The sequence below is a fragment of the Myotis daubentonii genome, chromosome 4, assembly GCF_963259705.1.
Source record: "Myotis daubentonii chromosome 4, mMyoDau2.1, whole genome shotgun sequence".
Classification (NCBI taxonomy): domain Eukaryota; kingdom Metazoa; phylum Chordata; class Mammalia; order Chiroptera; family Vespertilionidae; genus Myotis; species Myotis daubentonii.
The window spans coordinates 36,165,629-36,193,445 of NC_081843.1; the positions used below are offsets into that span (position 1 = coordinate 36,165,629).

Here is a 27,817-nt window from a genome sequence, read left to right on the forward strand (position 1 = left end):
TCCAATATTCACGGGGAGAGGACCTAGAACCCTGCCTATCAATAGTGGTAAAGGATTTGGGGAGCATGGTATACCACACAGATCCAAAGGCTGGAGCTCAATCCATTACAGTGGGCTCTCTAGCTGTATACATATTTCCACATTTACAGAGCTTTCAAATTTCTCTTTTGAGCTTGTGAAGTACCCTCAGCTTGGCTGGTATTTAAATAACTCAGGAATCTTTTCCCTCCTGGATCCTTAGTGATCTCTGTATCATCAACTCAGTTTTCCCACTCTGTTCCCAGATCCCATAGAAAAGGCTCCTTTCCCTGGAGCTGTTCCAACTGAACACAGGCTAAAGATCTCTGAATGTGTCAAGTGCTCCCCCCACTCTGCCCCCAGGTTACTGGTAGGCTAACCAGTGCATGGGCTGATGCTGTAATCACTAAGCACTCTGGTAGGCTGTCTTTCCAAAGGAGACTCACCAACCCAATTTCCAGCTTTTATCTGGGAGGGAGAGTAGGGGGAAGGAAAGGGGAAGATGGAAGAAATGGGTTTAGCTGAGTGAACTGATCACAGGAAGTCATGGTTCCTTTGCAGAGACCACTAGCTGGATGGCAGTCTTCAGCCTAGGAGACCACAGTGAGAACTTGAAATTAAAGCAGATGCCCAGGACAGGGAAGAACTGGAAATCATATCTAAAAGGAGAGATTGGCCCAACTGGCGTGGCTCAGTGGTTGAGCATCAACCTATGAACCAGGAGGTCACAGTTTGATTCCTGGTCAGGGCACATGCCTGGGGTTGCGGGCTCGATCCCCAGTGGAGCTGTGCAGGAGGCAGCCAATCAATGATTCTCTCTCACCACTGATGTTTCTCTCTCTCTCCCAACCTCTCTGAAATCAATAAAAGTATATTTTTAAAAATAAATAAATAAGCATAAAAATAAAAGGAGAGACTGAAGGGTTTCTTAAACCACAGAAGAAAATAGGCAAAGTAGAAAGTGACAGTGTCTTCATATATTTGATTGCTTGTCAGAGGGAAAAGAGAGACCAGAGGATAAGAAGAAACAAGTCAGAGTTTCAAGGAGGCCAATTTCCAAAGGTTATTTTATGGCAGTTTAGGAGAGAGATGATGGCTGCAATGAAAAAAGAAATAGATCAGAGATACATTTTAGAGAATGACTTGACAGGACTTGATGAGAACTACCTGGGGAAGGCAAGGATGAAGGCGAAGGTGATGTCAAAGGCTTGGATTTTAGGGTTGGATATTTAGAATAACTTCTAAGTTACCTCCTATCTCTCAGTATTGAGAGTCTATAAAATTTCAAATTATTACAGGTGTTTTGGGGATGAGGACATGGAAAGAACCCTTACGTGAAGGATGCCAAGAGATGTGGGATGGGCTGGCCTGGCTTCAGAGTGGATGGGACAGAAAGGTCCGCCCTCCAGCCTATCAGGATACTTAATACCTTTCCTCTTCAGCCTAAATTTTTCTCAGTAGATAAACTTAGTCAAAGGCAGCCAGTCTCTCCCGAACTTCTCTGCCCCACCCAGTTTCTCGGTTACCAAGCAATAGATCCTTGAGAGCCAGTATACTACTACTGAGCACCTGGGGTGTGTGCAGTGTCATATTTACACATTGGGCCATGGGGCTGGGCAGGGCCATTTAAGACACTAGCACAGACCTGATCTCCATCAGTTTAATAATCTCAAGCCACACCTGAGAACCAGCTGATGCAAACATGTTTATTGAGCTAATAATCAGGCACAAAAGAGGCTGGGAAAGATGTTCCAAAAATATAGGAACACTGTTAGGCTCTCTCCATTCAACTCAAATACTGAGGTGAAGCCCCCACCCCTCTGAACACAGTAGGGAATAGGCACTCTGCTCAAACACAGAGGGACAGAGCCATGGTGCATTAGGAAGGATGGGACTTAAGGCTTCTCTATGACAACAACATCAGGGAAAGCATAGGTTAGAAAGGCAAAGCCCACCTCTTCTTTCCCTCAGAGACCAGGGGCAGGGCCTGGAAGTAATGATTCCTTTTGCTTCCTTTTCCTGTTTGCCTTTTCCAAGTGGTTATATTGTTGAGGTGTTGGGTGGAGATGGAGAGGGGCGCAGAGTCATGTCAGAAATCCTGTAATGAGAAACAAGAAAGGCAAAGGGCAAAGATATGACTGCCTGGTCCTACAGATGACAACTGCCCTCCTGACTCCCTCCCAGGGCTACTCCTAAAGCTCTGGACACAGCTGAGCGGGCAGGCCATGGGCTGTGGCCTTTCCACCTATCTGACAGATACACAAGTTACCTGCCAGAATCTCCCAAGGACATACAACTCCTCTTACCCTGCCTTCCACAGTCTGTTTTGGGGCCACTCACCTCAATGTTCAGCTCTGTAGAGTCTAAGAGGTCCAGCCCAGGCTCATGGGGAGAAGAGTGCTAGAGAGAATGTGGTCAAAAGTCAGAAAGGTCCTTCCCTACTCCCATCACATTGCAAACAATCACAAGGTTTCCTGTCCAATAACAAGTGTAAGGGCTGCAACAGGTCTCTGAAGCAGCCAGGAAGGGAAGATTAGCAAAAGCAGGGTGGGCAGGAGGTTCAAACCTAGACTTCCCAAAGTCATCAGAGAAGTGCCTCTTCTTCTGCAGACTAAGTCCCTTAAATTCATTCCATTTTGGAACCTGAGAATGGAATTTTCCCTGTGGGGATTTTAGGAAAGACGACAGAATTTTAATAGACACCTTGCTCTCTAGTCTCTGGTTTAAATATGTCATTGTCTATTTCTTCCTTCTGAGCATAAGACCTCCGTTCCTCTGCTTAATTCCATTCTTTCTCCCTCTTCAAAGAACAGATAAGAGAGCAGAATAATATCAGCAGTGGACACATAATCCTTTTCAGTTTATAATCCTTTCTGTATTTTTTCATTTTGAATTTTGTGTAAAAGCTCCATTTTAAAGATGAGGAGGTTCAGAGGGGTTAAGGAGCTAACTTGATAAAGTGGTGAAACCATGCTTTTCCTACTAGACTGGCAGCATTTCCTCCTGGGGAAGCAATCAGGCTGGGGTAGAAAAGGGAGTGAGTGGAGGAACAGACTGGGGCAGCCCTCTAAGAAGCCAGGAAGGAAGGCAGGATGCCCATGTTGCCGTGCCTGTGCTCATACATTATGAAGAGACTTATTGAATGGGCTGCAAGGTTGGACTAGATGACCTTCTAGCTCTAGTTCTAGAACTCCTTTCACTTCTTAGATTCAGAGGAAGAATGCTTATTTGGAGATTGAGAGTGGGAATGCTATTCCAGTACTTTTTGGTATTTTAAAATTTATTTTCCCTATTTCTTTAATAAAGATAAAGTCCTAGCAAAACGCAAAGCAACTTACAAACCTCCCTCCTTTACTCTGTGATACTTTCAAAAAGTCCTAAGTAACATTCAGAGACAAAGGCATCATTAGGACTGATAGAGCAGAATCACTCTAGTTTCTCTTTCTCATATTTGCCTCTAGTTCTAGAGGGAGAAGGGAATGCTGGGTCCACTCACCTCGTCTAGATCTTGCCATTCTTCACCTGACTCATGCTGAGTTTCTACCTCTCCTCTGTCTTCGTCCTCTTCCATAAGGCTGAGTCTGAGGGCAAGGGTGTAGAGGTTTCCAAAGTGCTCTTTAAAGGCCCCGGAGAGTGTCTCAGAGGCACCCCAGGGGAGCAGGGGTAAGCAGTAAATAAAGCAGGGCTTTAGGTTCCCATTCCTGCTTTAATCAGCAGCCCTACCTTTATTAGTTTTACATATTAGGGTTCCACATTATATTAGAACAGCCGTGGGCAAACTACGGCCCGGGGGCCGGATCCGGCCCGTTTGAAATGAATAAAACTAAAAAAAAAAAAAGACCGTACCCTTTTATGTAATGATGTTTACTTTGAATTTATATTAGTTCACACAAACACTCCATCCATGCTTTTGTTCCGGCCCTCCGGTCCAGTTTAAGAACCCATTGTGGCCCTCGAGTCAAAAAGTTTGCCCACCCCTGTATTAGAAGGAAATGTTCAGTGGCTAAAACAATTCCAAAAAGCATCAGCATAGAAGCATTGGATAAGGGGAGAATCCCTTCATTGTGGGTAACAGATCTGAAGTGAAGATAGAAGATGAAAAGAAAAGCTCACCGGCTCAGCTTTTTACCCAGACCAGGACCTGAAGGGTTGAATGGAGTCTGGGAATGCCGTGGACTCAAGAACCTTGACCTCTGGGTGCCTGAAAGGAGTTGGCTGTTGGGAATAATGTAGGATCAATGACAGTAAATAAAAGTAAAGGGTAAAAAGAGGAGGTAAGGTGGCCAGTATTAAAGAGGAGAAAAGCTCAGAGTATAGGGAAAAAGATAAAATGTAAAGCTAAAAAAAAAAAAAAAAAAAAAGGAGGAGGAGGAGGAGGAGGAGGAGGAGGAGGAAAGGATTGCATAAGGACCCAAGAATGAGGGAGTGCTGTAGGGGAGAACAAACACAGTAAGACAGAGATGGCAAGACACCAAAGTGGCAAATCAGACACCCAGATTCTCTCCCTCAGCCTCACCGTTGGGTAAACTCTGATTCTGAGCTGCGTTCCTCTTCCATCTCTTCCAGCCCCTCCAAGGGCTGCCGATCCTTCACAGCTGTGGAGGTGAGGGTGGGTGTGGGGGGGATGCTGTTCAGCTGTAGGCTTTCCTCCTGGGATGAAGAGATGTCCTCTCTGTGCTGCCTGGAGGAGCCTGAAAAGAAGCAGATGTCCATTTATTAACTGAAGACCAGGTACTGCCACAAATGTTCTTACTTTTCAAGATCTGCCCAGGATTTGGTTAGAAAAAGTTAAGAAGGGAATGGAAAACCTATATGGCCTCATTATGTTATGACTAAAATATGAGTGTAGCCCTATGTACTAACAAGGCTTATAGAAGTACACATATCTAGCTCTTTCCATCTCCAGCTGCCACCATGTAAATATTCACATCTCCATTACCTTCCTTCTTATGGCCGTGCTTGCACAAAGAAACCAAGAACCTGGAAAGTGAACTGCTACTAGCTTAAGTGGAGGACAACAGGAAAGAGCCACACCCATGAGCTTGTAACCCCTGAGAGGAAAACTTGGGCCTCCAGGTGGGTTCTTCTAATCTCCCCAGCCTATTAATGGAGGCACTCAACCCTTGGGCACCTCCTCTGCTCCACCTTCACTGGCTTCCTTAGCCATTCAAGTTCACATCTTAAATAGAAACTCCCAAATTCATTCCAGCTTTTGCCTCTCCCCTGAATTCCAGATTCCTATCCCCAGCTGACTGTCCAACATCTCCACCTGTAATAACATGGCTAATACCAAAACCCTGATCTCACTCATGGCCTTCCCATCTCACTTATTATCAATGCCATCCTTCCAACTGTTAGGCCAAAATTCTTGGGTGTCATCCTCAACTCCTCTGTCTTACATCACACATCCAGTTTGTCAGGAAGTCCTATTAGTGACATCTTAGAAATATATCCAGTATCGGGCCATTTCTCCTCCTTCCTCCAGTCTATCATTTCACGAAAATTAGTAACTTTTGTGTTTCAGAGGATACCATAAAGTAAATGAAAAGACAACCCACAGAATGGGAGAAAATCTTAGAATATCATATCTGATATGGGACTTGTATCTAAAATATATAAAGATCTCTTGCAACTCAACAATAAAAAGACAAATAAACCAATTTTAAAAGAAGCAAGGATTAGAATATTTCTCTAAATAATACAAATGGTCAGTAAACATATGAAAGATGCTTAATATCATTAGTTGTTAGGGAAATGAAAATTAAACCGCAATTCATTACCACTGGGAGATGAGTAAAATAAAAAAGACAGATAATAACAAATATTGGCAAGAGTGTGGAGAAACTGGGGTTCTCATACATTGCTGTTGGAATTGTAAAATGATGAAGGCACTTTGGAAAACAGTTTGGTAGTTCCTCAAAACATTAAACATGGAGTAACCATATGACTGAGCAATCTCACTCCTAGATATAGCTGAACACATATATCCATGCAAAACTTGTACATGAATGTCCACAGCAACATTATGCATAAAAGTAAAGAAGTGAAAACAACCCAAATGTCAATCAACTGATGAATAAATAAAATGTGGCCTATCTATACAATGGAATGTTATTCAGCCATAAAGAAGTATGAGGTACTGATATATGCTAAAGCATGGATAAACCTTGAAAACATTATGCTAAGTGAAAGAAGTCAGACACACGAGGCCACATATTATATGATTCCATTTACATGAAATGTCTAAAACAGGCAAATTCAGAGATACAAAGTAGATTAGTGGTCTTGCCTAGGGTTGGGGGATGGGGAGAGTGAGGAATGACTAATTTTTTTAATATATATATATTTTTTATTAAGGTATTACGTATGTGTCCTTATCCCATTACCCCCTATCCCCCCGCTCATGCCCTCACCCCCCTGTTGTCCGTGTCCATTGGTTAGGCCTATATGCTTGCATGTATGTCCTTTGGTTGATCTCTCCCCGTTACCCCCACCCTCCCCTACCTTCCCTCCAAGGCCTGACAGTCCAATCAATGATGACTAATATTTTTAAATGTACACTAGAAAACATACTAGCACACCAAACTTGTGATTTCTAGGATATCACTTAAGATCAGACTATATAAGAAAATCAGTTTAAAGAAAAAACCTTAGGTAAATTATATGATAGGTAGTGATCTGAAGGTAAAAAATCATGAAAGTTGTGTAAAAATATTTGAAATTTGTAAAATAACAGAATAAAAAATGTTAGGAAAGGGCACTGCAAATGTACAGATTACTTAGTTCAATCTTTGGTTTCATCATTACTTTCTAATTGATTTTTCATAGAGGTTTGCTATTTTCAGTTGGCGAAATAGACCCTGATAAAAATTAGTACCCTTAATGACAGTAGATGTTCAATGAAATATTTTTTATTTAACCAAAGGCAATAGTTTGAAGGAGGCTAAAGACCATATGCTTCTTATCCAGGTAGTGGCAATAAAGGAAGTAGTGCTGGGGACCCTGATATCTATACACACAGCACACACACACTGCACTTTACCTTCAATGCGCCTCTTCTTGGAGTGGGGGTAGCCCTGAGGGCTGCCCTCTGTTGTGTTCTCTACAGGGCTGAGGGAGTGGCAGTAAGTGGTGACTGAACCCCAGGGCTGGCTGGGTGCCTGGGAGACACGCTGCAGACACTTTTCCAGGTAGGACAGTCTAAGCAAGGGGTGGGATGAAGAAGCTGAAGTGATCACTGGGCCCTCACCATCCCCTTTTTCCCTAATCCACTTCTTTATCCACTCATCCATAACTTACAGTAGCTGCTTGTCCTGATGAAAAAGTCGGGGGGAAAACTCTGAAAGGAGCTCCAGGAATGCTAGATTTGGAGGCTGACCGGAGGAGCCAGGTGGAGGAAGCTCAGACAAGGAAAACTTGATGCCTTCCCTTGGATGAGCAGAATTATTTTAGGAAGATAGTCCCTTCCCACTTCCATCGCAGAGCTGTCCAAGTGTACCCTCCTCCTGTCCCCAGCTTGTCTCCCACAGCGACCCATCTACCAACTCGATTGCTCCTTCTCAATGTGCTTATCCTCCCCCCAGGACCTACTCCCAGCTCTCCCTGATGAAGGCTTTGGGTTAGCCCTCTTAGGAACATTCAAGAGCACTGACTTCCAACTAATACTGGCTTACTTGTGCAGCATGACCACAAGGTCACGGTTCTGTAGCTGCTGGGGTCCAAAGCTCAAGGCAAACCTCCGTGCTAGGTCCCTCATCTCAATGAAGGCTGGAAGCTCATTCAGGCCCTGGGGCCCATGTTCCTGCAGCAGTTCTGTGTACAACTGTGTCCAGGAGACAGGATACATTTGGGAAATGGAGGAACAGGTGGAAATAGAGAAACAGAGCATTCCCTTCTTTGCCTAGAAATTCTAAAGGACTTTGGATGTTGTCATTTACATTTACTCTTTCTTTCCTCCCAGACACTATCCCTACTCCTGACCCCTGCAGCAGAGAGAGCCTTCACCCCTGCTCTGTAACAATAAATAAAATTGTCTGTAGCAACCAAAGGAGGTTAAAGAGAACAGATTAAAAAAACTAGAAATTCCCTATCACTTTATTATTGGTACTCTTAAGTCCCAACTAATAGTTAAATTTCTATTGAGTTAGGGTGGAAGCTGCCTGTCAGTTAAAAAATACTTTCAGCTCTAGCCGAGCAGCTCAGTTAGTTGGAGCATTGTCCTTTGCAACAAAAGGTTTTGGGTTCGATCCCCCGTCGGGGTGCACTGTGGAGGCAATTGATCAATGTTTCTCTCTCACATTGATGTTTCTCTTTCTCTAAAAGCAATAAAATTATCCTTGGGTGAGGATTAAAAAAGAAAAACTTTCTATGTGTCTAGTAGTTATGAAGGAGACCTTCATGTAAAGCAATAGTGAAAATAAATCAGAAAGTTCCTGCTCTTAAGGATTTCATATCCTAAAGGGCTGGGGGTGGACAGAGAACCTGTATTCTATAGGAAGAGCATGTCATAGTTTTGGGCACTCTAGGCAGAAGGAAGTACCTGCTTCAGGCTCAGCAGCAGGATTCGGGAACAATGACTTCGGTCCATCTGCCTTGCTCTAGTTAATGTTTCCTTGATAATGTCACCATAGTCACTGTAAAACTGAGGGAGAGGAAATGGAGAAGATAGTGTTTGACTACAAGAGAAGACTGTTTCTTCTTCACATTCCTAATTATGTCTCCTTCCAAAAGTCAACCAGTTAGGGAAACCAATCTACGTATAAAACAACTTAGACTAGACCTTATCTCTAGCCAAGAGGTGTAAAACCCCAAATAAATCAGAGTTTAGGCAAATAAATAAGGGAAGAAACTCTGCTCTGAGCCCCTTTCTTGGAGAATAGTAAGCCTGCTAGTGCGGACTCTTATCCAGCATTTAAGTCTTTACTAGTTTTCTCACACTCCTAGACGAGAAGCTCCATGAACAAGGAACTTTGTCTATTTTGTTCACGGCTTTGCTCTTAGTGTTTGGACTGGTGTTTGGCACATAGATACTCATTAAACAGAAATCAATGCAATGGTGGGTTGAGGAAACTTGAGATTCACATCTAGATATCATGTGAAAATGGATCCCTCTTCCATTCTTTGTTTTCCTTCCTAGATTACCCCATTCCATAGATTGGGTTCACAGAAATGGATATGTCTCCTCCAATGAATTTCTTCCTCCCAAATACCTTCCCCCCAAAATTATTTACTATGAAATCTCTTTTCTTTGTTCCTTTATTCTAAACTCCTATTGCCCTTTCCCTCCTACTTCTCCCTTAACCGTGATACCACAATCTCTCCCACTCTCCTTTCTGTAATGCTACAGTGTCTGCATTCATGCCTGTGATCAGCTTGGTGCCTCATTGTACCTTGTTATAGTGTTTGAAAACATCTGAGGCTGCATCCATTTCCAACACCCCAAAAAGCAACAGCTTGCAGAACCCAGCCAGGAGGCGGCGCCGCTGATGCAGTTGCTCTATCTGTAAATGATCCTCCTGGGAATGACCTGGCTCATATCAAATACAGAATGGAAATATCAGAATCACAGATTTAGGCCTCTTGTCCTATTTGCCTGAGGCAGGCCCAAGCCCTAGACCCTTCCTGAGCCCCAAGTAAAGAATCCCTATACCCTTGACCATTTCTCCAGGCTGGATGAAGACGTGGTCCATGAGGAAGCTGGCTAGCTCAGACTGGAGAGTGGCTTCAGGAAGAAAGACAAGGGGCCTAAGGAAATCGTGTCCCCCCACAATCATCTGCGGGCTGAAGATGATGAGTATATCACTTAATAAGACAAAAGCCTGTTAGGGAGAAAAAAAGAATGCTTAAAAAGGACAAAACATTGATCAAGATCAAAATTACACAACTAATTTCTCCTTAGAAAGGGATTCCTCAAACCATAGAAAGACTTGTCTCCTTGGTCCCACTTGATCAAATGCTCACCTGTTCCTGGATCTCAGGATCCACATCTGAGAGGCAGCTCTGGCAGAGTTCACAGAAGGCTACCATCCTGCCCTTCAAAGTCAATAGCTGTTTCTGTGGAGACAGTGGCCTCAGGGGAAAGAATGAAGACACAGGCTCCTTCATTCCCATTCCCCCTACTCAGACCCATATTCACCTGGGAAGCACCTGATCCAGAAAGGTGGGTTAGTGTCCAGAGAATGGAAAAATAGACAAGAGTCAAGGCTGGCAGGATCACCTGTAACAACCAAATGTTACAAAAATGAGGGATGGGTCAGGAGAGTAAGGGGAAGGTAGGGAGGGGGAGAGATAGAGTAAGGAAGGGAGAGAGAGAAGGGAGAGGTACACACAAAGCAGTAAAAAGAGGCAAAAGGGGGAAGGAAGAGAAAAAATGAGATTAGGGGAGATCTAATTCCTTTTTTTGGTAGAAAAGAAGCGGTTTCAGACAATCTTCAGATATTATTATCCTGAGTAAAAATGTCACCTCTCCCTAATTTATTTGAAGTCCTTTATAATCTCTCAGTTTTATTATCCTTGACTCTCAGGAAACCGGAAGGATAGCTGTTTTTAGGCACTGGAAAGTACAGTACACCTTCCAAGAGTGAAATGGAAGGACAATGCACATGTGATCTTCCTCCTTTGTGGTCTAATCCACATCTCTGGAACTGGAATTTCCTGAGAGAGTTAAGAATGGGGCCCTTAAAAATTCCTCTCTGCCTCCACATCTCCAACTTGTCTACTTGCCTGGCGAGGAACCGCTCCTGTGTCCACAGCCTTCCGGAGGAGTCGGTAGCATGGCTCATAGAGCTCCCATCGAGTTAGGTCATGAGCACTTGAGGGGGAAAAAAGGAAAGGGAAGTGTTATACCAGAACAGAACAAGAAGAGTCAACTCTGTAGAAAACAGAAGAAACTGAAGAGGAAGGAAGAGGCTCACTTGTAGAAGGCAGAGAGGCGCTTCATAGTGGCTGCCAGACTGTATACCTCATCCTCATCTAGGAAGGACGACTGAGGACGAAAGAAGGTCCATAACTGGATTTTTCCCAGGAACTCACTGATCCAGTTTCCCTGCCTGAGGCCCGCTCCCACTTGAGTGTGGTGTGTCCTGTCATTCAGTCCACTCCTACCTGCAGCAGCTCTTCAAGTTCTTGCTGGAAACGGTCAGTGAGTAGATCCACTAGTTGGCTGCGGGCAAAGTCCACTCGGCCAAAGAATGTGAATTCAGGATTACAGAGCAGATAGAGGGCATGAGCTCCAGCCTCAAGCACTGCTGGGTCTGCGTGCTTCACCATGACCTCCTGAAGTTGCTGTAAAAACAGCTCCAGGTGCTGAGAGAAAAAAGGGGGCAGAAGCTAGTGCTGTTAGAAAGTTGGGGAGGACCACTCTTCTGGAGGGGAGTATAGCTGAGGGAGGTAAGAAATTGGGTTGAAAGTATTAAACTTCAAAGACAAGATACCTAAGAAAGGGAAGACTGATTTTTCTGAAGCCCAGGCTTTTTGAAAAGAACCAGATACTAGCAGTAGAACCTTTGGCCCTACCAGGGAAGCAGCAAGGTAGAGGAAATACATCTTCCTCCTCACCTTCTCTAAGCGCCTGGTGCAATAGATGTTGAGGTCAAAGTAGTTAAGAAGCTGGAGCAGGGGAGCAACCTTCTCTGCATCAGCTGAGAACTGTGATTGAGAGGGAGACCAACTTATTAACTAATATATTGTTAATTCTTACTCCTTCTCCTCGCGAGAGACCATTTTCTTTTCACCCTGTCATTCCCAGATGCTGAACAGTGGGGCAGTTCTACCTTGGCCAGGAGCTGAGGTAACAGGGGAATGAGGTGCTCAGTCAGCTTCACCTTGTCATCCGCTTGAATCTTACGTTCTTTAGGGGTTAAGCCCTGGAATTAGAGTCATTTGGGGGTGTGGGAAAGATGTGGAGAAACACTGGGTCCAGAGGGCATGTATGTGTCTCTCTCTTCCCCACAATCTTATCTATTTAGGAAGGAAAAGAGAATTCAGCTCCCTTCAGATTTTCCCCCCCCTGGAAATGGAATTCTTTGAGGGGCAGAGAAAGGATAAAGATGGATAATACCTGTCTGGATGTAATATTGCCAATCAACCCACTCCACCCCTCATGCCATACCTTCCTCCCAGTGACCCGTCCCACAGGCGGGTGACCCTCTGAAGCTTGCCGAACACTGGACACAAGGATTTCTATCAGCGTGCTCTCCTGCACATCGCCCAGGTCTGGGTTGGCAGGAGGATGAAAACACAGAATCATAGATTAGCCACCTTCCATCTCCACATCTTCCCCCACCCCTGTGCCGCCACTGCCCATTACATCTCTGCCTTTTACAATACAAGAAAGAAATATCTCTTGGTTTCCTACTAGGAGGTGAAAGGTACCTCCCACCCCTGGCTACCATATGATACGAACTCTGGTCCTTCTCCAGCAGCAAGCTTGTCAGACTCTCCCAGTCTTTCAGCTGAGACCCTGCACAGTCCCACAGGCTGTCTACCAAGTAAGCAGCATGGTCATGGAGCTGTGGAAGAAGGTATACATTAAGCTACTGAAGCTAAATTATAAAACTCTAAGAAGTGGCACCATGTCCCTCCTTCCTATGGTGCCAGCTCCCATCCTTTTCTATCTGCAGCTCTTATGGACAATAGCCAAACAACTCCTTCCTATACATCACCTCACTCTCCACAAAGAAGGACAGCAGGAGGTGGAAGAAAGTCCTCTGGGCGTGTGGACTTCGGCGCCGCTCCCTCCCACTCACTGTTCTTGTCTCATATTCAGGGTAGAAGAGCCTGGTTGAATGGACACAAGAAAAAGGCACAGCATGGGAAGAAATAATCACCATAGAGGGAAGAAATACTAGTAAACCAAGGAGAGGTATGAAAAGAAAAGAGGTGCAGACCTAAGGAAAGCCCTAAGGAGTTGAGAGGGAAAAAGACTCAGAGAGACTTTAATAGGTATGGGGCATTCTTAGCAAGAACAGCAGCAGGTGAGGGAGAGAAAACAACAGAGGATGGTGTTAAAGAAACACATGAAAGGAGCCCCACTCACTTCCAATACAGAAACTCCCCCGCAGCACAGGCCAGGGCTCGGTTAGAGGCGTACACAACAGGGTAGATGCTCTCACAGTCTGCATCTGTCAGCACCCCTTCCATGTTCCTGTCAAGAGCAAAGGAGAAAAAGCAGATGGATATGGATGTAGTCTTCTAGCACAACTAAGGATAGAAACAAAAAGATGCAAAAACAATGAGTATTAACTCACAAAGTACTTTTAAATGAAGTGTGGAAGTCAGAGGAGTATGGAGAGAGAGAAGATAGAAAAATTTCCCCCTGGAATTACTACAACTTAGAAATGATCTATGTCTTTTAACTTGCACATAAGGAAGAGTCAACCTATGCTAGATGGAGGGACAGTACCCTGGAAAGACCTGTCTGATGGAAAGGTAAGAGTCTGAGATGCTTGCTTCCCCACTCCCCAGGACTCACTTAAGGATAAGTATTAGCAATCTGACAGCCTCCACTGCCACATCGTACTCTCGGTCCATGACCATGGAAACCATTCGGTCCTGCAAGAAGGAAAACATTGATCGAAACCTCACTGTATCCACCCGCCGAATCATGTTCTTTTAGAATTTGAGATTCCTAAAGAAAGGGAGTAGAAGCAGATGCTGGGATAGCTACAGATACTAGTATATCTAAGCAACAGAAATAGAAAGATGAGGTGGGGAAATGAGAGCCACAGGAAGGAATCAAGCACACAAGTACTGTCCCAATTTTACCTTGAAGCGGCTGGTAAAGAGCTCTAGGCGTGCAGTCAAGTCCCGGTTGCTGTACAACTCTTTCAGAGCCTTCAGGCATTTCAGACGAACCTCCCGATGCTATTGAGGAAAACGGAAGTATGACTGACTACTCCTCTGCTCACCCTCACTGGGCCTCTGTATTTCCCCCGCCTCAAATTACTCATTCTGAGCCTCAGTGTCCTCTATACCAAGGAGTCTGAGGCGCCTAAAAGATAATGAACAGCTATCTTATTATTTAAAAAATAAAAGGATCACAGCAGAACTCAGCAATCACAATGAGAAGGATCTCTGGTTATCACCCTAGCACCTGCATTACCAACCCATCAATAACGTTCTTTACTTTCTCCCCTTTCCTCTGGTTTTGCGGTGTTTTATTCCCTGGATAGGTCTTTCTCCCTTCTTATCTTACTTCCGCAAGACAAGGTTCAGGGCCTTGATGGGTTGGTCACCGATGACTAGTGAGACACCTAAGTGGCAGGACTAAGAAAAGCTGAAGTGTCTTAGGGCAGGGAAAAGAATGAGGGGAATAGAGGAAAGGCAACTGACTCAATTCTCACCTTATCATGCAGGGTCCAGCCAATATATTTTAAATAGCTATCAGTGAGGAAAGAGCTACTGTAGCTTTGCATCCAAGACCCGAGCTCCTCGATACAGATAGCACGAATCTCAGGAAGGACATCCCTAGGCATAGAGAGATAAATTGTCCCTTATCACCTTCTCTCCAAATTCACTTTCCATCGTACCAGATAATCTCCCTGTCATAGAATTTATTTTCTTGACTAAACACCATGTACCATGCCTTTCATTAACTCTTCCCGATGTAAATATGATAGATAAAAAGTAAACATTTTCCTTCTGTTACCAGCCCATAAAATAGTTGATCTTAACCTCCCTGCCCCTTTTACAAACTGATTTTGGAAGTTAATTTAACCATTGGCCCAATAGTGTGTGTTTTACCTCCACTTGAAGAAAAGATTAAATTAGCTAAAGGGTTCTGAAAAGGTACAGGCTAAAATCTAGATAAGAGTGAGAAACAAATACAGATGATTTTTTTTTTTTTTTTACTTAATTCTACCCGCCTTTAAACAGTATAAAACTCCCCACCTTTAGCATAGTGAAACAGCAGGCTGGGGTTGGAAAAGGCTTGTCAAGCTGTACACCCTCAGAAAATCCCTGCCTTTTCTTTCTCTGCTCTTATCCTCTCAAGTCTCTAGCCCCAGGACATGGGAGACAGGGAAGGTATTGGATAAAGTTGGAGCAGAATATTCAGCAAAGCCCTATCCCCTTATTTTCTTTCCCAGAAGAGCTTATAAGATCCTTTGTAGATGGGGATAAACTAAACCTTACTAATCTAACATATTTGTTAGTTTTTGCTCTAGCTGCATTAGTTCTAAGACTAAACAAATAATTCTGAGTTAAGGAGGGGGCCTTGTTACTTCTATAGACTCTCTAACCAAGGACCAGCTGCTTCAACGAGAAGAGCCCATTAACCTACCTGTACCGATGTACAAAGACACCTCTGAAGAGGGCATTCATCATCCCCTCAATCTCCTCTTGGTGCTCTTGGAGCTGGAGGACAGGAAGGAACAGGTCAATTTCTCTTGTACGCCAGCAATACAAGGCCACAAAAATATTTTAAAAGTATGGCTTACACCTATTTTCTATTCATTACAGAAGAGTCGGAACCTTGGTATTTTATGTTCCTTTTAAACCTAATTCTGGAAGAAACTGTATAGTCAACTGCTACCTCAGAGGCTTATGTTTGGAAACAGTAGTATCCCCCTCTGCACCTGGCTATTTTTACCATCTTTGGCTATTCAGAGGCCCTAGCTGGTAGTTACATTTTTTTTGACTAACAACAAGTGAGAAAATGAAATTTTAGTAAATGTAGTCTGTTTGATAGAAGATGTGGAAGTAGCAAAAAATGAGAAGGAAGAGATTACATCAAGGGTGGGGAAAGTCCGGCCGTATAAGGCCAGGAAATCATTTGGTCTTGCCTACCAAGGCATTAGGGGTGAGTTAATTGTTTGACTAAATATAGCAAGCTAATTTTTAAGTTGATAATTTTGTATGGCTATGAATGATGTTATAAATATCCAAATGGCCCTTGGCAGAAAAATGGTTCCCCACTTGTAAATTTAAATCAATGGTTCTGAACTGAAGGCCCTCCCCAGGGGCATTTAGCAATACTGGAAGACATATTTGGTTGTCACAACTGGGGGTTACTATTGCCATCTAGTGCTAGAAATCAGGGATGCTGCTAAGCATCCTGCAATATCAGAACAGCCCCTGCAAATGTCAACAGTGCCACTATTAAGAAACCCTAGACTGACGAATAATAGATACCAAAGAAAAAGAATTATAAGGAGAATTACAAGGATTACAGGGTATCAGAACTATAAAAGAACATCCTTTAAGATAACTAACACTAGCTCTTCAATAAGTCAATATGTATATTGTAGGAAAATGGGGAGAGGCAAAGGTTCTGTTTAAGATTAAAAGAGACTTAAGACACATAACAACCAAATGTAACACATAGTTCTTAATTAAATCATGGTTATAGCTAATCAAATATAAAAACCATTTGGGGGACACATGGGGGAATTTTAATATAAATTGGAATTAGAATCTATTAGGGAATCATTGTTAGTATTTTTAGATGTGAAAATGGTATTGGGATTATGTATAACTATGTCATCTTTTAGAAGATATATTTAAGTCTTTAGGTAGAAATACCAGTATGTCCACAATTTACATAAAATAGTTAAAAAAACCAAATGAGCAAATATTAGTTGTTAAGTCTAGATAATTTGTATATAGTGTTTGTTCTAGCAGTGTCTCTAGTTTTCTGAATTTTTGAAAATTTCAAATTTAAAAGAAAAAGGAGAGGGAGGGGGGAAGGAGGAAAGGTAGATCATCGGTACCAAATTATACAGAAGTTTGGAAAAGGGAGATTGAGAAAAGCTCATTGGCTATAGGGATTAGAAAGTCACTGGTTTGAGAAAAATGAGAATGGAAGCTAGGCAGCAAAACGGATTTAGGTGGATATAAAGATAAAGTTAGGAAATACTTTCTCAAGAAGAGTAGAATGAAAGAATGATTCAAGGGCTACATATAAGTGGAGAGAAGAAACAGTGGGGAGAAAGAGATTAAAGACAAAAAGGGGGATACCTGATGAAGCAAGAGCATAGAGAAGTAAAAAGAAAAAGACACTAGTGTATTCTTATAATACAACGTGCCTAAGATTTGAGATAGAACTAATACATACAAGATTTAAGAGCATACTCACAGTGAAAGCTGAAAGAAAGAATGAGGGAAATAAAAAGGTTCCTTCTCTAATGATTTAGCACAGATGAAATCTTTGGCAGGCTTGGGAAAATGATCAATTGGTATAGTTAGACTGGTGAGTTCTACCACCTCATGGTGGGGAAGTCTCAGATACCAAGGGAGTGTGTGTGTATGTGGCAGGGGATCAGTGTCTAACCTCATAATGGATACAGCTGTTTAAAGGTTTAATCAGTGTTAAAGATTCTGTTAGGGCTTATGTCCTCCAGTGGTCTTTTTAAAGTGCCAGGCTAGGCAACTTATTTATCTCATTTAATCTTCATTAAAAGGTAGAATTATACTCTTTTTAAAGAAAAGGAGCTGAAACTTAGAGGTGTTACACAAGACCATGGAGCTAGTAACTAATTGGAACAGAATTTAAACTCAGGAGTTACTGAAAGGCCTGTACCCTTTCCATTCTTTAAAAACTTGGCTCCTCCACATCAGTGGTTGGCCTTAGTAATCTTGTGGTGACCTGTTTATTGTATACTTGACAAGAACTTAACTCCTTGCATGATATGTAGGCACAACACCCAAATACTTCTGATAATGAATGCAGACAAAGGAAACTGAGCAAAAGTGGAATTATAGAGAATTCTAAAATTTACTCTAAATTAGAAATTATAATAATTGAGCCCACATCCCAGAAACAAGATGAGCATGCAAAGACCTCTGACAGGATGGGTCTATTAAACTATTGCCAGTCTCCATTATTCATGATCTGAAAGGGTGCTTGGGGACCTGTGCCTTCCAAGAGAAAAGTGCTTGGGGACTGATAAGGCGGGCTGTGGCAACAGTGAATGAAAGATGGAAGAGAGGGAGGGAAAAGGCAGGGAACACTTCTCACCTCTTTGCGTTTCTCCCATAGGCTCTCCAGCCGCTCAGGTGCTCTCTGTGCTGGACCCTTATTTCGTTCGGCCTCATACTGACGCTGACTGTTGTCTTTGTGCAAACTCAGTTGGAGGGCTACTCTTACCAGAGAGGTCATTAGCTTCATGGCTTTGAGTCAGGAAAAACAAGATAAGGCAATCACTACTTAAGTCAGGGGAGAGAGGGTAGGTTAAAAAAAATAAGGGAATAAAAAGCAGTGAAAATGAAAAACTAGAGCAGTGTGGCCCTCAAATCCCAAGACTATTCTAGGGTGGACTTTTCTTTCTCCCTAACCCTATTTGGCTTTTTTAAATACTCAGCATATTCCCAGTAGTGAGTTATGAGAAACATAGTAAAGCTGGAAATGGTCACTGTGTTCCACCCTTTTGTACAACTCCACTAGTAAGAACTAAATTGGAATTGGGATAAAAGAAGCATGGCCTTGAAATAAAGAGCTAAGATGCAAGTACAAAAGAAGATCCAAGACTGGAGAACAGAAGAAAGTCCTAACAATCCACAGGAGAACATTTATAGAGTAAAATGAGTGCTCACCAGCTAGGGTACTAGTGTGACGAAAGGCTCGGACTTGGGAGTCTGACAGGCCAGTGAGCAGGGAGATGAGGTTATCCATAGGGAAGCCATCATAAAGCAGGCTATATTGGCACTGATAGACCAATGTTCTCACAAATTCACAGAAACTACCCTGGAACTTCTTCCAGGACGGACCTGGAGCTGTCAGAGGATAGTCTCCTGAGTCCTACAGAGGGTTTGAAAAGAATGGGAACTTTATTACCAGGTCTATGAAGCCATAGGGACATTGGATGCCAAAACCCAATGTACAGTCAGGTCAGTGTAGCTTAGTGGTTGAGCAGCGACCCATGCACCAAGAGGTTCTAGTTCGATTCTCAGGGCACATGCCTGGGGTTGTGGGTTCGATCCCCAGTAGGGGGCCCACAGGAGGCAGCGGATCAATGTTTCTCTCTCATTGATATTTCTTTCATTTTTTTCCTTCTCATCAATATTTCTATCTCTCTCTCTTTAAAAATCAATAAAAGCATCTTTTAAAAACCCAATGTATAGTAAATATATTAACTCTGTTATACCTCATTTCTCAAATCTAGAGGCATATTCAGATAATATCTATGGATCCCTTTTGACCCCACAAGATTGAACTTCTAAAAGCTATCACATTTCCCAGAATCGAAAGAAGGGGATAATGAGTCTTGTGCTTTGAAATGAGTGGCATAATGATCTTGGTCTTCTCTTTCCACCTCATTAAACTGTTCTGTTAGGTGCCGGATGATCTCCGAGTTGGACATCTTCTTGAACATCTCAAGGGTCACAGTGCCTAAGGAATGGAAGAAATGAGGTATTTACAAGGAAAATAACTGAACACCATGACTATTTTTATACACATCTGAAGATGCGCTAGGGAATATACTGAAAAGAACTTAGGTGGGGAATCAGAAGACCCAAATCTGCTATCATGTAACTGTATATCTGCAACCATTCTAGAAAACCCAAAGGAATCAAGCAGTGGAAAACTGCAGTTATAAAAAATTCCCCCTCCGCTCCGCTCCCCCCCAAAAAACAGATTCTGGATTCTTATAATACAACATGCCTAAGACTACCTGGCCCAATAAATTAGGTCAAGGCCTCTGGTGGCCCATAGCTTCAGTGAAGAAATATGCTCTGAAGTGGCTGAGAAATAGGAATAAGAAAATAAGCCCTAGCCAGTTTGGCTTTGGATAGAGTGTCAGCCTGAGGACTGAAGGGTCCTGCGTTCGATCCGGTCAAGGGCATGTATTTTGTTTGCAAGCTCCTTCCCAACCCAGGCCCTGGTCGGGGCTCGTGCAGGAGGCAACCAATTGATGTGTCTCTCACATGGATGTTTCTCTCTCTCTCTCTCTGTCTTTCACTCTCTCTCCCACTCTCCCTAAAAATCAATGGAAAAATATCCTCTGGCAAGGATTAACAAAAATAAATAAATAATATTTCATCTAGAGAGAGGAAGACTAAAAGATATCTGATGGGACCATTTTAATTTGTGAATATTATTAGTATGATTAATTATTTTTCCATAAAAGGTCTCGTCTCCAAACCAATATAGTTCCCTACTGGATCTCTATTTACCAGTTAACAATATAGTTAAATAAGTGAAACTTTTCTTATGCTTTAACCTTCTTTCTTCATTTAGGAAATGCCTAATCCTACTCTTCTAAATGGAAGTTTCATAACACAGGAGCAGAAGACTAGAGACCAGAAAGGGGTAGGAGTTTCCTCACCTTTACAGCCACAAGATCGGATAAAAAAGTTAATGAGCTCCAGGAATCCTGAATCCTGGTTTTGCTTGTAGCTCTCCAGCCACTCATCCACCAAAGACTAGGAAAACAATATGGATGATTTATATTTTTGGCACTATGACAGACTATAAGTCCTGTGTGATCTTCCCAAGTGAAGCATCTAAATTTCTGATTAAATGTTTTAAAACTCTTTTAAAATTTATTGCTGAACTGGAATGAAAGGTGAAATTCCATATGGCTAAAAATAAAGTGAAGGTAGCAATCCTTAGAGATAAGCAAACTGACTGTTGTCCTGAAGGTTTCTATTAAACCCTGAGAATCCTGACTTTCTGTCCAGATGGCTACATAGAAATCAGAGCATAGGAGATTGAAACTAAGCACTTTCCAAGAAAAGTACTTCAAAAAGGAGGCTCCTGCATAAAGCCAAGTCCTGCAAAGAGTCACATCCTTATGAAAGCAAGAATGAGAAATAAACCTACAGGTCAGAAGAAGACAAGAAAACTAGCCAGCTATGACCTTAGTGTGAGGTGGAGAGAAAAAATAACTGTCCCTTGAGAATTCATAACCATAAACCAGCTCTCAGATCTAGATTTTCAGTCCATATTCATACTATCTATATTATCAGAATAATCTCAATTAGAGAATTTAATTAAAAGTGAATGTGGAGTATCCCCAGTTAAATGCAGATTCCTCTCTTAAAAACCCAACTTTAGCCTTAACCGGTTTGGCTCAGTGGATAGAGCGTTGGCCTGTGGACTCAAGGGTCCCAGGTTCAATTCTGGTCAAGGGCATGTACCTTGGTTGCGGGCACATACCCAGTAGGGAGTGTGCAGGAGGCAGCTGATCAATGTTTCTCTCTCGTCGATGTTTCTCTCTATCCCTCTCCCTTCTCTGTAAAAAATCAATAAAATCTATTTAAAAAATAAACAAACAACTTTAGCCCTAGCTGGTTAGGCTCAGTGGAGAGAGAATCAGCCTGCGGACTGAAAGGTTCCAAGTTCGATTCTGGTCAAGGGCACATGCCCAGGTTGCGGGCTCCATCCCAAGTAGGAGGTGTGCAGGAGGCAGCCGATCAATGATTCTCTCGTCAGTGATGTTTCTCTCTCTCCCTCTCCTTTCCTCTCTGAAATCAATAAAAATATATTTTAAAAAAACACACCCAACTTTAACCCAGGCCTCTAAAGAATTCCAACATACAGAGCTCCATAGAAAATGAGTGGATCATAGTAAAACCTAGTAAAGAAACAAGGTACTGAAAGTAAGAACCAGCAGGAAAAACAGACAGCAGAATTATATTCACAGACTTTAGACATTGAAGTTATCAGATTATAAAATTATTATGCTTACTATGATTAAAGAAATAAAAGAGAAGCTTGAAAGTAGAAGCAAAGAACAATTAATTTTGAAAGGGACAAACAAAATTTGTTGGAGAAATATAATAAAATTTAAAACTTCAATTAATAAATTAAAAGCAAATTGGACATAGCAGAATAGAAGATGAGTAAACTGGATGATTAAGTAAAAGAAATTATCCAAATGCAGCCAGCCCAGAGACCAACAGAAATAGTGAAGGAGCTATGAAGAGACATGGAGAATATAGTGAGAAGTTCTAATGGTATCTACTTGAATTCTAGAAGAAGATAATAGAATAAGGAAGAGGCAATATTTGAAAAGAATTTTCTGTAGTTGTTGAAAGACACCAGTCCTCAGAGCCTGGACACTAATGGATCTCAAACATCCTATAAAACATCCTATAAAACATCATAACACAAAAGCAAAAAAAAAAAAAAAAATCTTAAAAACCGTCCCAACAAAAAGAGATCACTTACAAAGGATTTGCATTTAACACAAACAAAAACATTTACAAATTAGATATGCACAAATACATTAGCCTCTAGCCATATCTGGCTATTAAAATTAAATCAAATAAAAATTAAAAATCCATATCTATATGTGGCTAATGGTTACTATAATGGAGAAAATACAGAACATTTTCATCCTTACAAATTGTTGTAATAAACCAGGGGTCCTCAAACTTTTTAAACAGGGGCCAGTTCATTGTCCCTCAGACCGTTGGAGGGCCGGACTATAGTTTAAAAAAAAAACTATGAACAAATTCCTATGCACACTGCACATATCTTATTTTGAAGTAAAAAAACAAAACGGGAACAAATACAATATTTATATTTGCATGTGGCCCGCGGGCCGTAGTTTGAGGACCCCTGTAATAAGCAATGCCAACTTAGACTGATAGCTGACTTTCAATAGCAATAAGGGAAGTTAGAAGGCAGTGGAATAATATTTTTAATGTGCTAAGAGAAAAAATGTCATCTTAGAATTCTATACACATCAAAGAATCTTTGAAGAATAAAGTAAAGACATTTTATACAAGCAAAGAAATAAGTTTGTTAACAAACTAAAAGAAAGTTTAAGGGATAAACATTAGAAAACAAGAGAATGATTTTCTATGAAAAATTTGAGATTTTAGAAGGAATGATGAACAAAGAAAATGATAAAAATGTAGGTAAATATAAACAAATATTGTATAAAATAATGTCTCATTTTCTGGGAGAGGAAGAATAGATACAACTAAAACACTGTACACTAGCATGTAAATTGGAAGGGGCAATTGGAATTAAAATGTGCTTAAGTATTTGTAGAAGATGTAAATACAAAAACAAGCAAGGAAAGGGGAAAAAAGAGAGGAAAGGCAGGATAAAGTGAAAGTACATAAAATGGTAGAAATAAATTCAAATATATCAGTAGGGACAATAAATAAAAATGAATTAAACTCTCTTGTGAAAGGAGAGATGGACAGAATGGATTAAATCCAGATATATGCTGTATGCAGAAGACAATTCCAAACATACATAGAAAGTAAAGAGGTAGAAAAAACACTAGGCAAATATTTTAAAAATAAATAAATAAATAAATAAATAAATAAAGCTAGCCCTAGTTGGTTTGGCTCAGTGGATAGAGCATCGGCCTGCAGATTGAAAGGTCCTGGGTTCGATTCCAGTCAAGGGCACATGCCTGGGTTGCGGGCTCGGTCCCTAGTAGGGGGTATGCAAGAAGCAGCTGATCAGTGATTCTTTCTCATCCTTGATGTTTCTATCTCTCTCGCCCACTCTCCCTTCCTCTCTGAAATCAATAAAAATATATTTTAAAATAAATAAAATAAAGCTAAAGTAAACATGTTAATACAAAACAATTTTTTGTCTTAATGTTTACAGATAAAGGAATGTCAATATATATATAAAACCCTAATATGCAAATAGACTGAAAGGCAGAACCAAACAACCGCTATGACGTGTACTGACCACCAGGAGGCGCATGCAGAACATGGTGGGCATCAGTCCCGGAGGGATGGTGGAACAGGTGAGCGGGGGCGCTGGCGCCACTCACAGCCATAGCCAGTGCCCAGTGCCAGTCCTGATCACTCGGGGCCATCAGCAGTTGTGAGCAGCAACTGCCAGCACTGAAGGGCAATTGGGATAGTAGCTGCAGCTCGCACCTGCCGCTAGCACCAGCCCCGCTTGCACCTACTGCTGGCACCAGCCCCAAAGGCTCCGCACCGTCAACAGGTACAAACGGTGCCAGCGTCGTCAGTGCATAGAAATGGCACTGGGAGCGAGGGCGTGGTGGGAGGGGCCGGGGGGGGGCACGGAGGATGGGCTGAGACCTGCTCTTTGCCCACCACAGCCTCATGGCCCACAGTTCCTTTCAAGGTGCATGAATTCATGCACTGGGCCCCTAGTAATACAATAAAAGGTTTGATTTACCAGAAAACAAAGCCTCAAAATATTTAAGGCAAAGATGGGTATGAATACAAAGAGTGTAATTGAAAAAGTCACCTTTTTACACAACTATCTCTGTAATTGATATATCAAACAGACACACAAAAAAAAACACAACAAAACCCTCAAAACCCCCTTAAACTAACGGTGGAAATATCAAAACAGTATCACATTTAACACTTTGATCTCACCTAAGAGAACACTCGACCCAACAACAGGAGAACACACATCCTTCAAGCACAAGTAAAATAGTTTCTGGAAAAGGACTAAATGCTGTCATAAAGCTAGTCCCCAAGTTTCAAAGACCTTATTTTCTAACTACAATGCAATGGCGTTAGAAATAAATAACAAAAATATAAATAGAAAAATGCAATGCTTGAAAATGTTAAGCTTCTAAAAACTAAAAATCTACATTACATATTAACATGGGTGAATCTCAAACAATTAAAATAATTAAGTTACAGAAGACTATATAAAGAATGATTCATTTGTTTAAATTACAGAACATTTACTGGTGATAAAACTTTAATGTAAAGACAAGGAAATGATTAATAGAAAATTCACTGTAGTGGTTATCTCTGGGTGGTGAGGGGACTGTGAGGGTAGGATAGAAGGAAGATATATAAGGGTCTCTATAGCACTATTATTTCATTTCTTGAGCTAGGGCTGGAGTTCTGGGTGATCATTTAAAATTTTTTACATACTTAAAAAATGTTTAATATACTTTCAGATGATAACAGAATTATAATCAGCTATAAAAAATGTGAGGAGGAGCCCTAACCGGTTTGGCTCAGTGGATAGAGCATTGGCCTGCAGACTGAACGGTCCCAAGTTCCATTCCGGTCAAAGGCATGTACCTTGGTTACGGCACATCCCCAGTAGGGAGTGTGCAGGAGGCAGCTGATCGATGTTGCTTTCACATTAATGTTTCTCTCTATCCCTCTCCCTTCCTCTCTGTAAAAAATCAATAAAATATATTTTTTTAAAAATGTGAGGAGGGGAAAAAGGAATTAGGTATAACTGTCAGTGAAACTAAAAAGTGATAAGGGTGAACAAGTTGCCACCCATATCCAAGCTCTCTTTCTAGATTATCCAATGCCTCTCCCTGCTTCACTGCTCTGTGATAGTTAGGAAAGGAACAATCTCTCTCATCTAAGGTCTCCCTTATTTCACTTCAGGATCTTATCTGTCTTTCCTGACACAGATTACGTTCACTAAAATGTCCACGTTAAATCAAGTTTGTAGACACTTGTCCTTATCTTTTCACCCTACAAAGGGTGTGATGGTATCAAGAAACAGAGTGAGACACTGTTTTACCTGCATGTCACTTTTGGCACCTTTCACAGCATCAAAGAGATCACTGGCTGGTGGCTCTGGTTCTTTCTGGCTATGACCACGTATCATTTGAGACCCCTTCTTAGGATGTTTTGCCACCTAATAAGTATAAAGAAATAAGGAATATTTTTTAAAAGTGACGTTAACATGTGGTTTCATCATCACATAGGTAGGCTTAAGCTGCCAATTATACAGCAGAGTTTGAGTTACTGCTTAGATCTGAGATAATTTTTATATTGTGAAAATTTTCTCTTAAAAAGCCCCTTAGCCCTATTCTTGTTCCTCTGAATCCTAATAACCCTTCTCTTTTATTCTTTTCTCTTCAAAAGTTGCCTTCTTCCTACTCTGTCTCTTAAAACTCTTTTTTTTAATGTTTTTATTTACTTCAGAGAGAGGACGGGAGAGGGAGAGAGAGATAAAAACATCAATGATGAGAGAGAATCACTGATCGGCTTGCCTCCTGAACACCCCCTATTGTGGAACAAGCCTGAAACCTGGGCATGTGCCCTGACCAGGAATCGAACCGTGACCTCCTGGTTCTTGGGTCCATGGTCTACCTCTGAACCACACTGGCCAGGCTCTTAAAACTCTTTAACAAGTTGTCCTTTCATCAAACATATCTCCTGAGTCTCTTCGAGATTTTCTTTAGCTGCTTTCCAGACCAGATTTGAAAACAAAAAATTGACTGACTCACAGGGGTTGTTTTGAGTGGTCGTTTTGCTGCTCTCTTCTTCATATTGTGTCTCCTGCTGTCTTCAAAGTCACTGCCTTCATCAGCTGACAAAGAATCACTATCCCTATGAGGGAATGTGGTTCTCCTTAAATACAACACCCCAGTTCCTCCACAGGAAAGGGTAAATAAATTATAATTTCTTTTTATTTCTAACTGTACCCCCTTCTCCATGAGAAAAATATACTCAGATTTTCTTCAGGAAGACATGAGCTTACTGTTAACCAGTAAGGACAAATTCTTAAAGGAAAACTCACTTGAATAAAGCAATGGCGATGAAGAATGAGGACCTAAAACCCTTTACTAATAGTCTCTAAATCTATACCAGTATATATAAAAGCCTCAGCGACTGTTACGACCGAACGACCAGTCGACCAGTCGCTATGACGCACACTGACAATGCAGGAGCCAACCTCCCTCGGCTGGCAAACCTCCCGCCATCCCTCCCCCTGTCCGCAGGCCCGGTCAGACAGGCCCCACCAGGTGGCAGGCAGGCCCCCAGACCCCGGCCGCCCCGGCCCCGATGGGGACTGGGCGAGACAGCCCCGATAGGCTGGCCAGGGCCTAGGGACCCCACCTGCACACCCCCTACTGTGGAATTTTTATCCCATGTGCACGAATTTTGTGCACCAGGCCTCTAGTAAGAAAATAAACTGGTATTTACTTAAGCAGGCAGAGGGATCACTGCTGTGTGGAGACAAGTGAGCATGGCTTGGGAAGTCATAGATTACTCATACATAAACAGGAGATTAACATGGGCCTGAAGTTAAATTCCACCCCTTGAAACAAATTCACATGTCTTACTGATTCCCATTAAGTTCCCATAACATAGATATAATCTGGTTCTCAATAGCAGTACTGTCAGAAACAGAAATGATTTGGAGGAAGTCAACTGAAATAACCAGGGGATAAATCGGATGTTTGCATAGGATTATTTTTTTCTGGAAAGATTAAAAAAAATAACCTTCACAGGAAAAGCTCAAAAATGGTAACAAGTAAGGATAGATGGACCTGTATATAAAATCCCCAAATAAAGGCACTGAAGGACACCAACTGCAAAGTGGTAGTTGCCTACTACATGTCAGGCAACAAAGAACTTGCGTCTTCCCCTTCCCCTGCGTCCCTGCTCCCACCAGAGGCTGCCCGCGTGGAATATACACACGTGTTCGAGAAGGGTTTGCCGAGCTGGGGGACAGATTCAGACCAGCATGTGTTACTCCTGATGCCTGCAACGTGTAGGACAGATAAAAACTGCCAGCAGCGCTGGACCGGGGCCCTGCTGTGAACCAGCAGAGCACCTTCTACTATGGCGTCGGTAAAACGACAGAGGGAGAGCTGCCGACTGCGCAGGCGAAAGCCAGACAAGGTAACAATTTTTTGCGCCAACTCCACTCACCCCTCTGAAGTCTGGTCCGAGTCCCTGTCATCACAGGGCGCATTGACATACAAACTGGAGGCAGACAGGCTCCTCTGTCCACCTCCCATGGCTCGCTGCAGTGGGGAGGACATACTGCCTGAGGAGGAGGAGGAGCTATGGCGCCGGGAGGAGGCAGGGCGAAGGGTAGGCATGGTGGTCCCGCTGGAGGAGGAGAGAGAGAAAATGGCTCCGATCCTCCCAGCTACCCCTTTTCTTTCCAAGGGAACCGCTCGGAACT

General features: G+C 42.2%; 1 protein-coding gene across 1 annotated transcript; it reads right to left on the reverse strand.

The window, feature by feature from the left end:
* Positions 1 to 1,710: 1,710 nt before the first annotated feature.
* STAG3 (STAG3 cohesin complex component) lies at positions 1,711 to 27,733 on the reverse strand. The gene is made up of 33 exons (XM_059691839.1): positions 27,559 to 27,733; positions 26,127 to 26,229; positions 25,415 to 25,531; positions 20,283 to 20,379; positions 19,269 to 19,345; positions 18,550 to 18,754; positions 17,975 to 18,126; positions 15,299 to 15,372; positions 14,361 to 14,484; positions 13,783 to 13,881; positions 13,490 to 13,569; positions 13,055 to 13,162; positions 12,681 to 12,795; positions 12,422 to 12,527; positions 12,128 to 12,231; positions 11,790 to 11,882; positions 11,575 to 11,664; positions 11,122 to 11,322; positions 10,932 to 11,002; positions 10,741 to 10,828; positions 10,154 to 10,234; positions 9,979 to 10,071; positions 9,668 to 9,836; positions 9,408 to 9,544; positions 8,558 to 8,659; positions 7,692 to 7,840; positions 7,318 to 7,446; positions 7,061 to 7,218; positions 4,535 to 4,709; positions 4,132 to 4,233; positions 3,515 to 3,599; positions 2,359 to 2,418; positions 1,711 to 2,116 (listed from the first exon to the last, which is right to left on the reverse strand). The coding sequence occupies exons 1-33, from the start codon at positions 27,729 to 27,731 to the stop codon at positions 2,108 to 2,110; spliced, it is 3,726 nt and encodes a 1,241-aa protein (XP_059547822.1). The 5' UTR covers positions 27,732 to 27,733; the 3' UTR covers positions 1,711 to 2,107.
* Between the last annotated feature and the right edge of the window lie 84 nt (positions 27,734 to 27,817).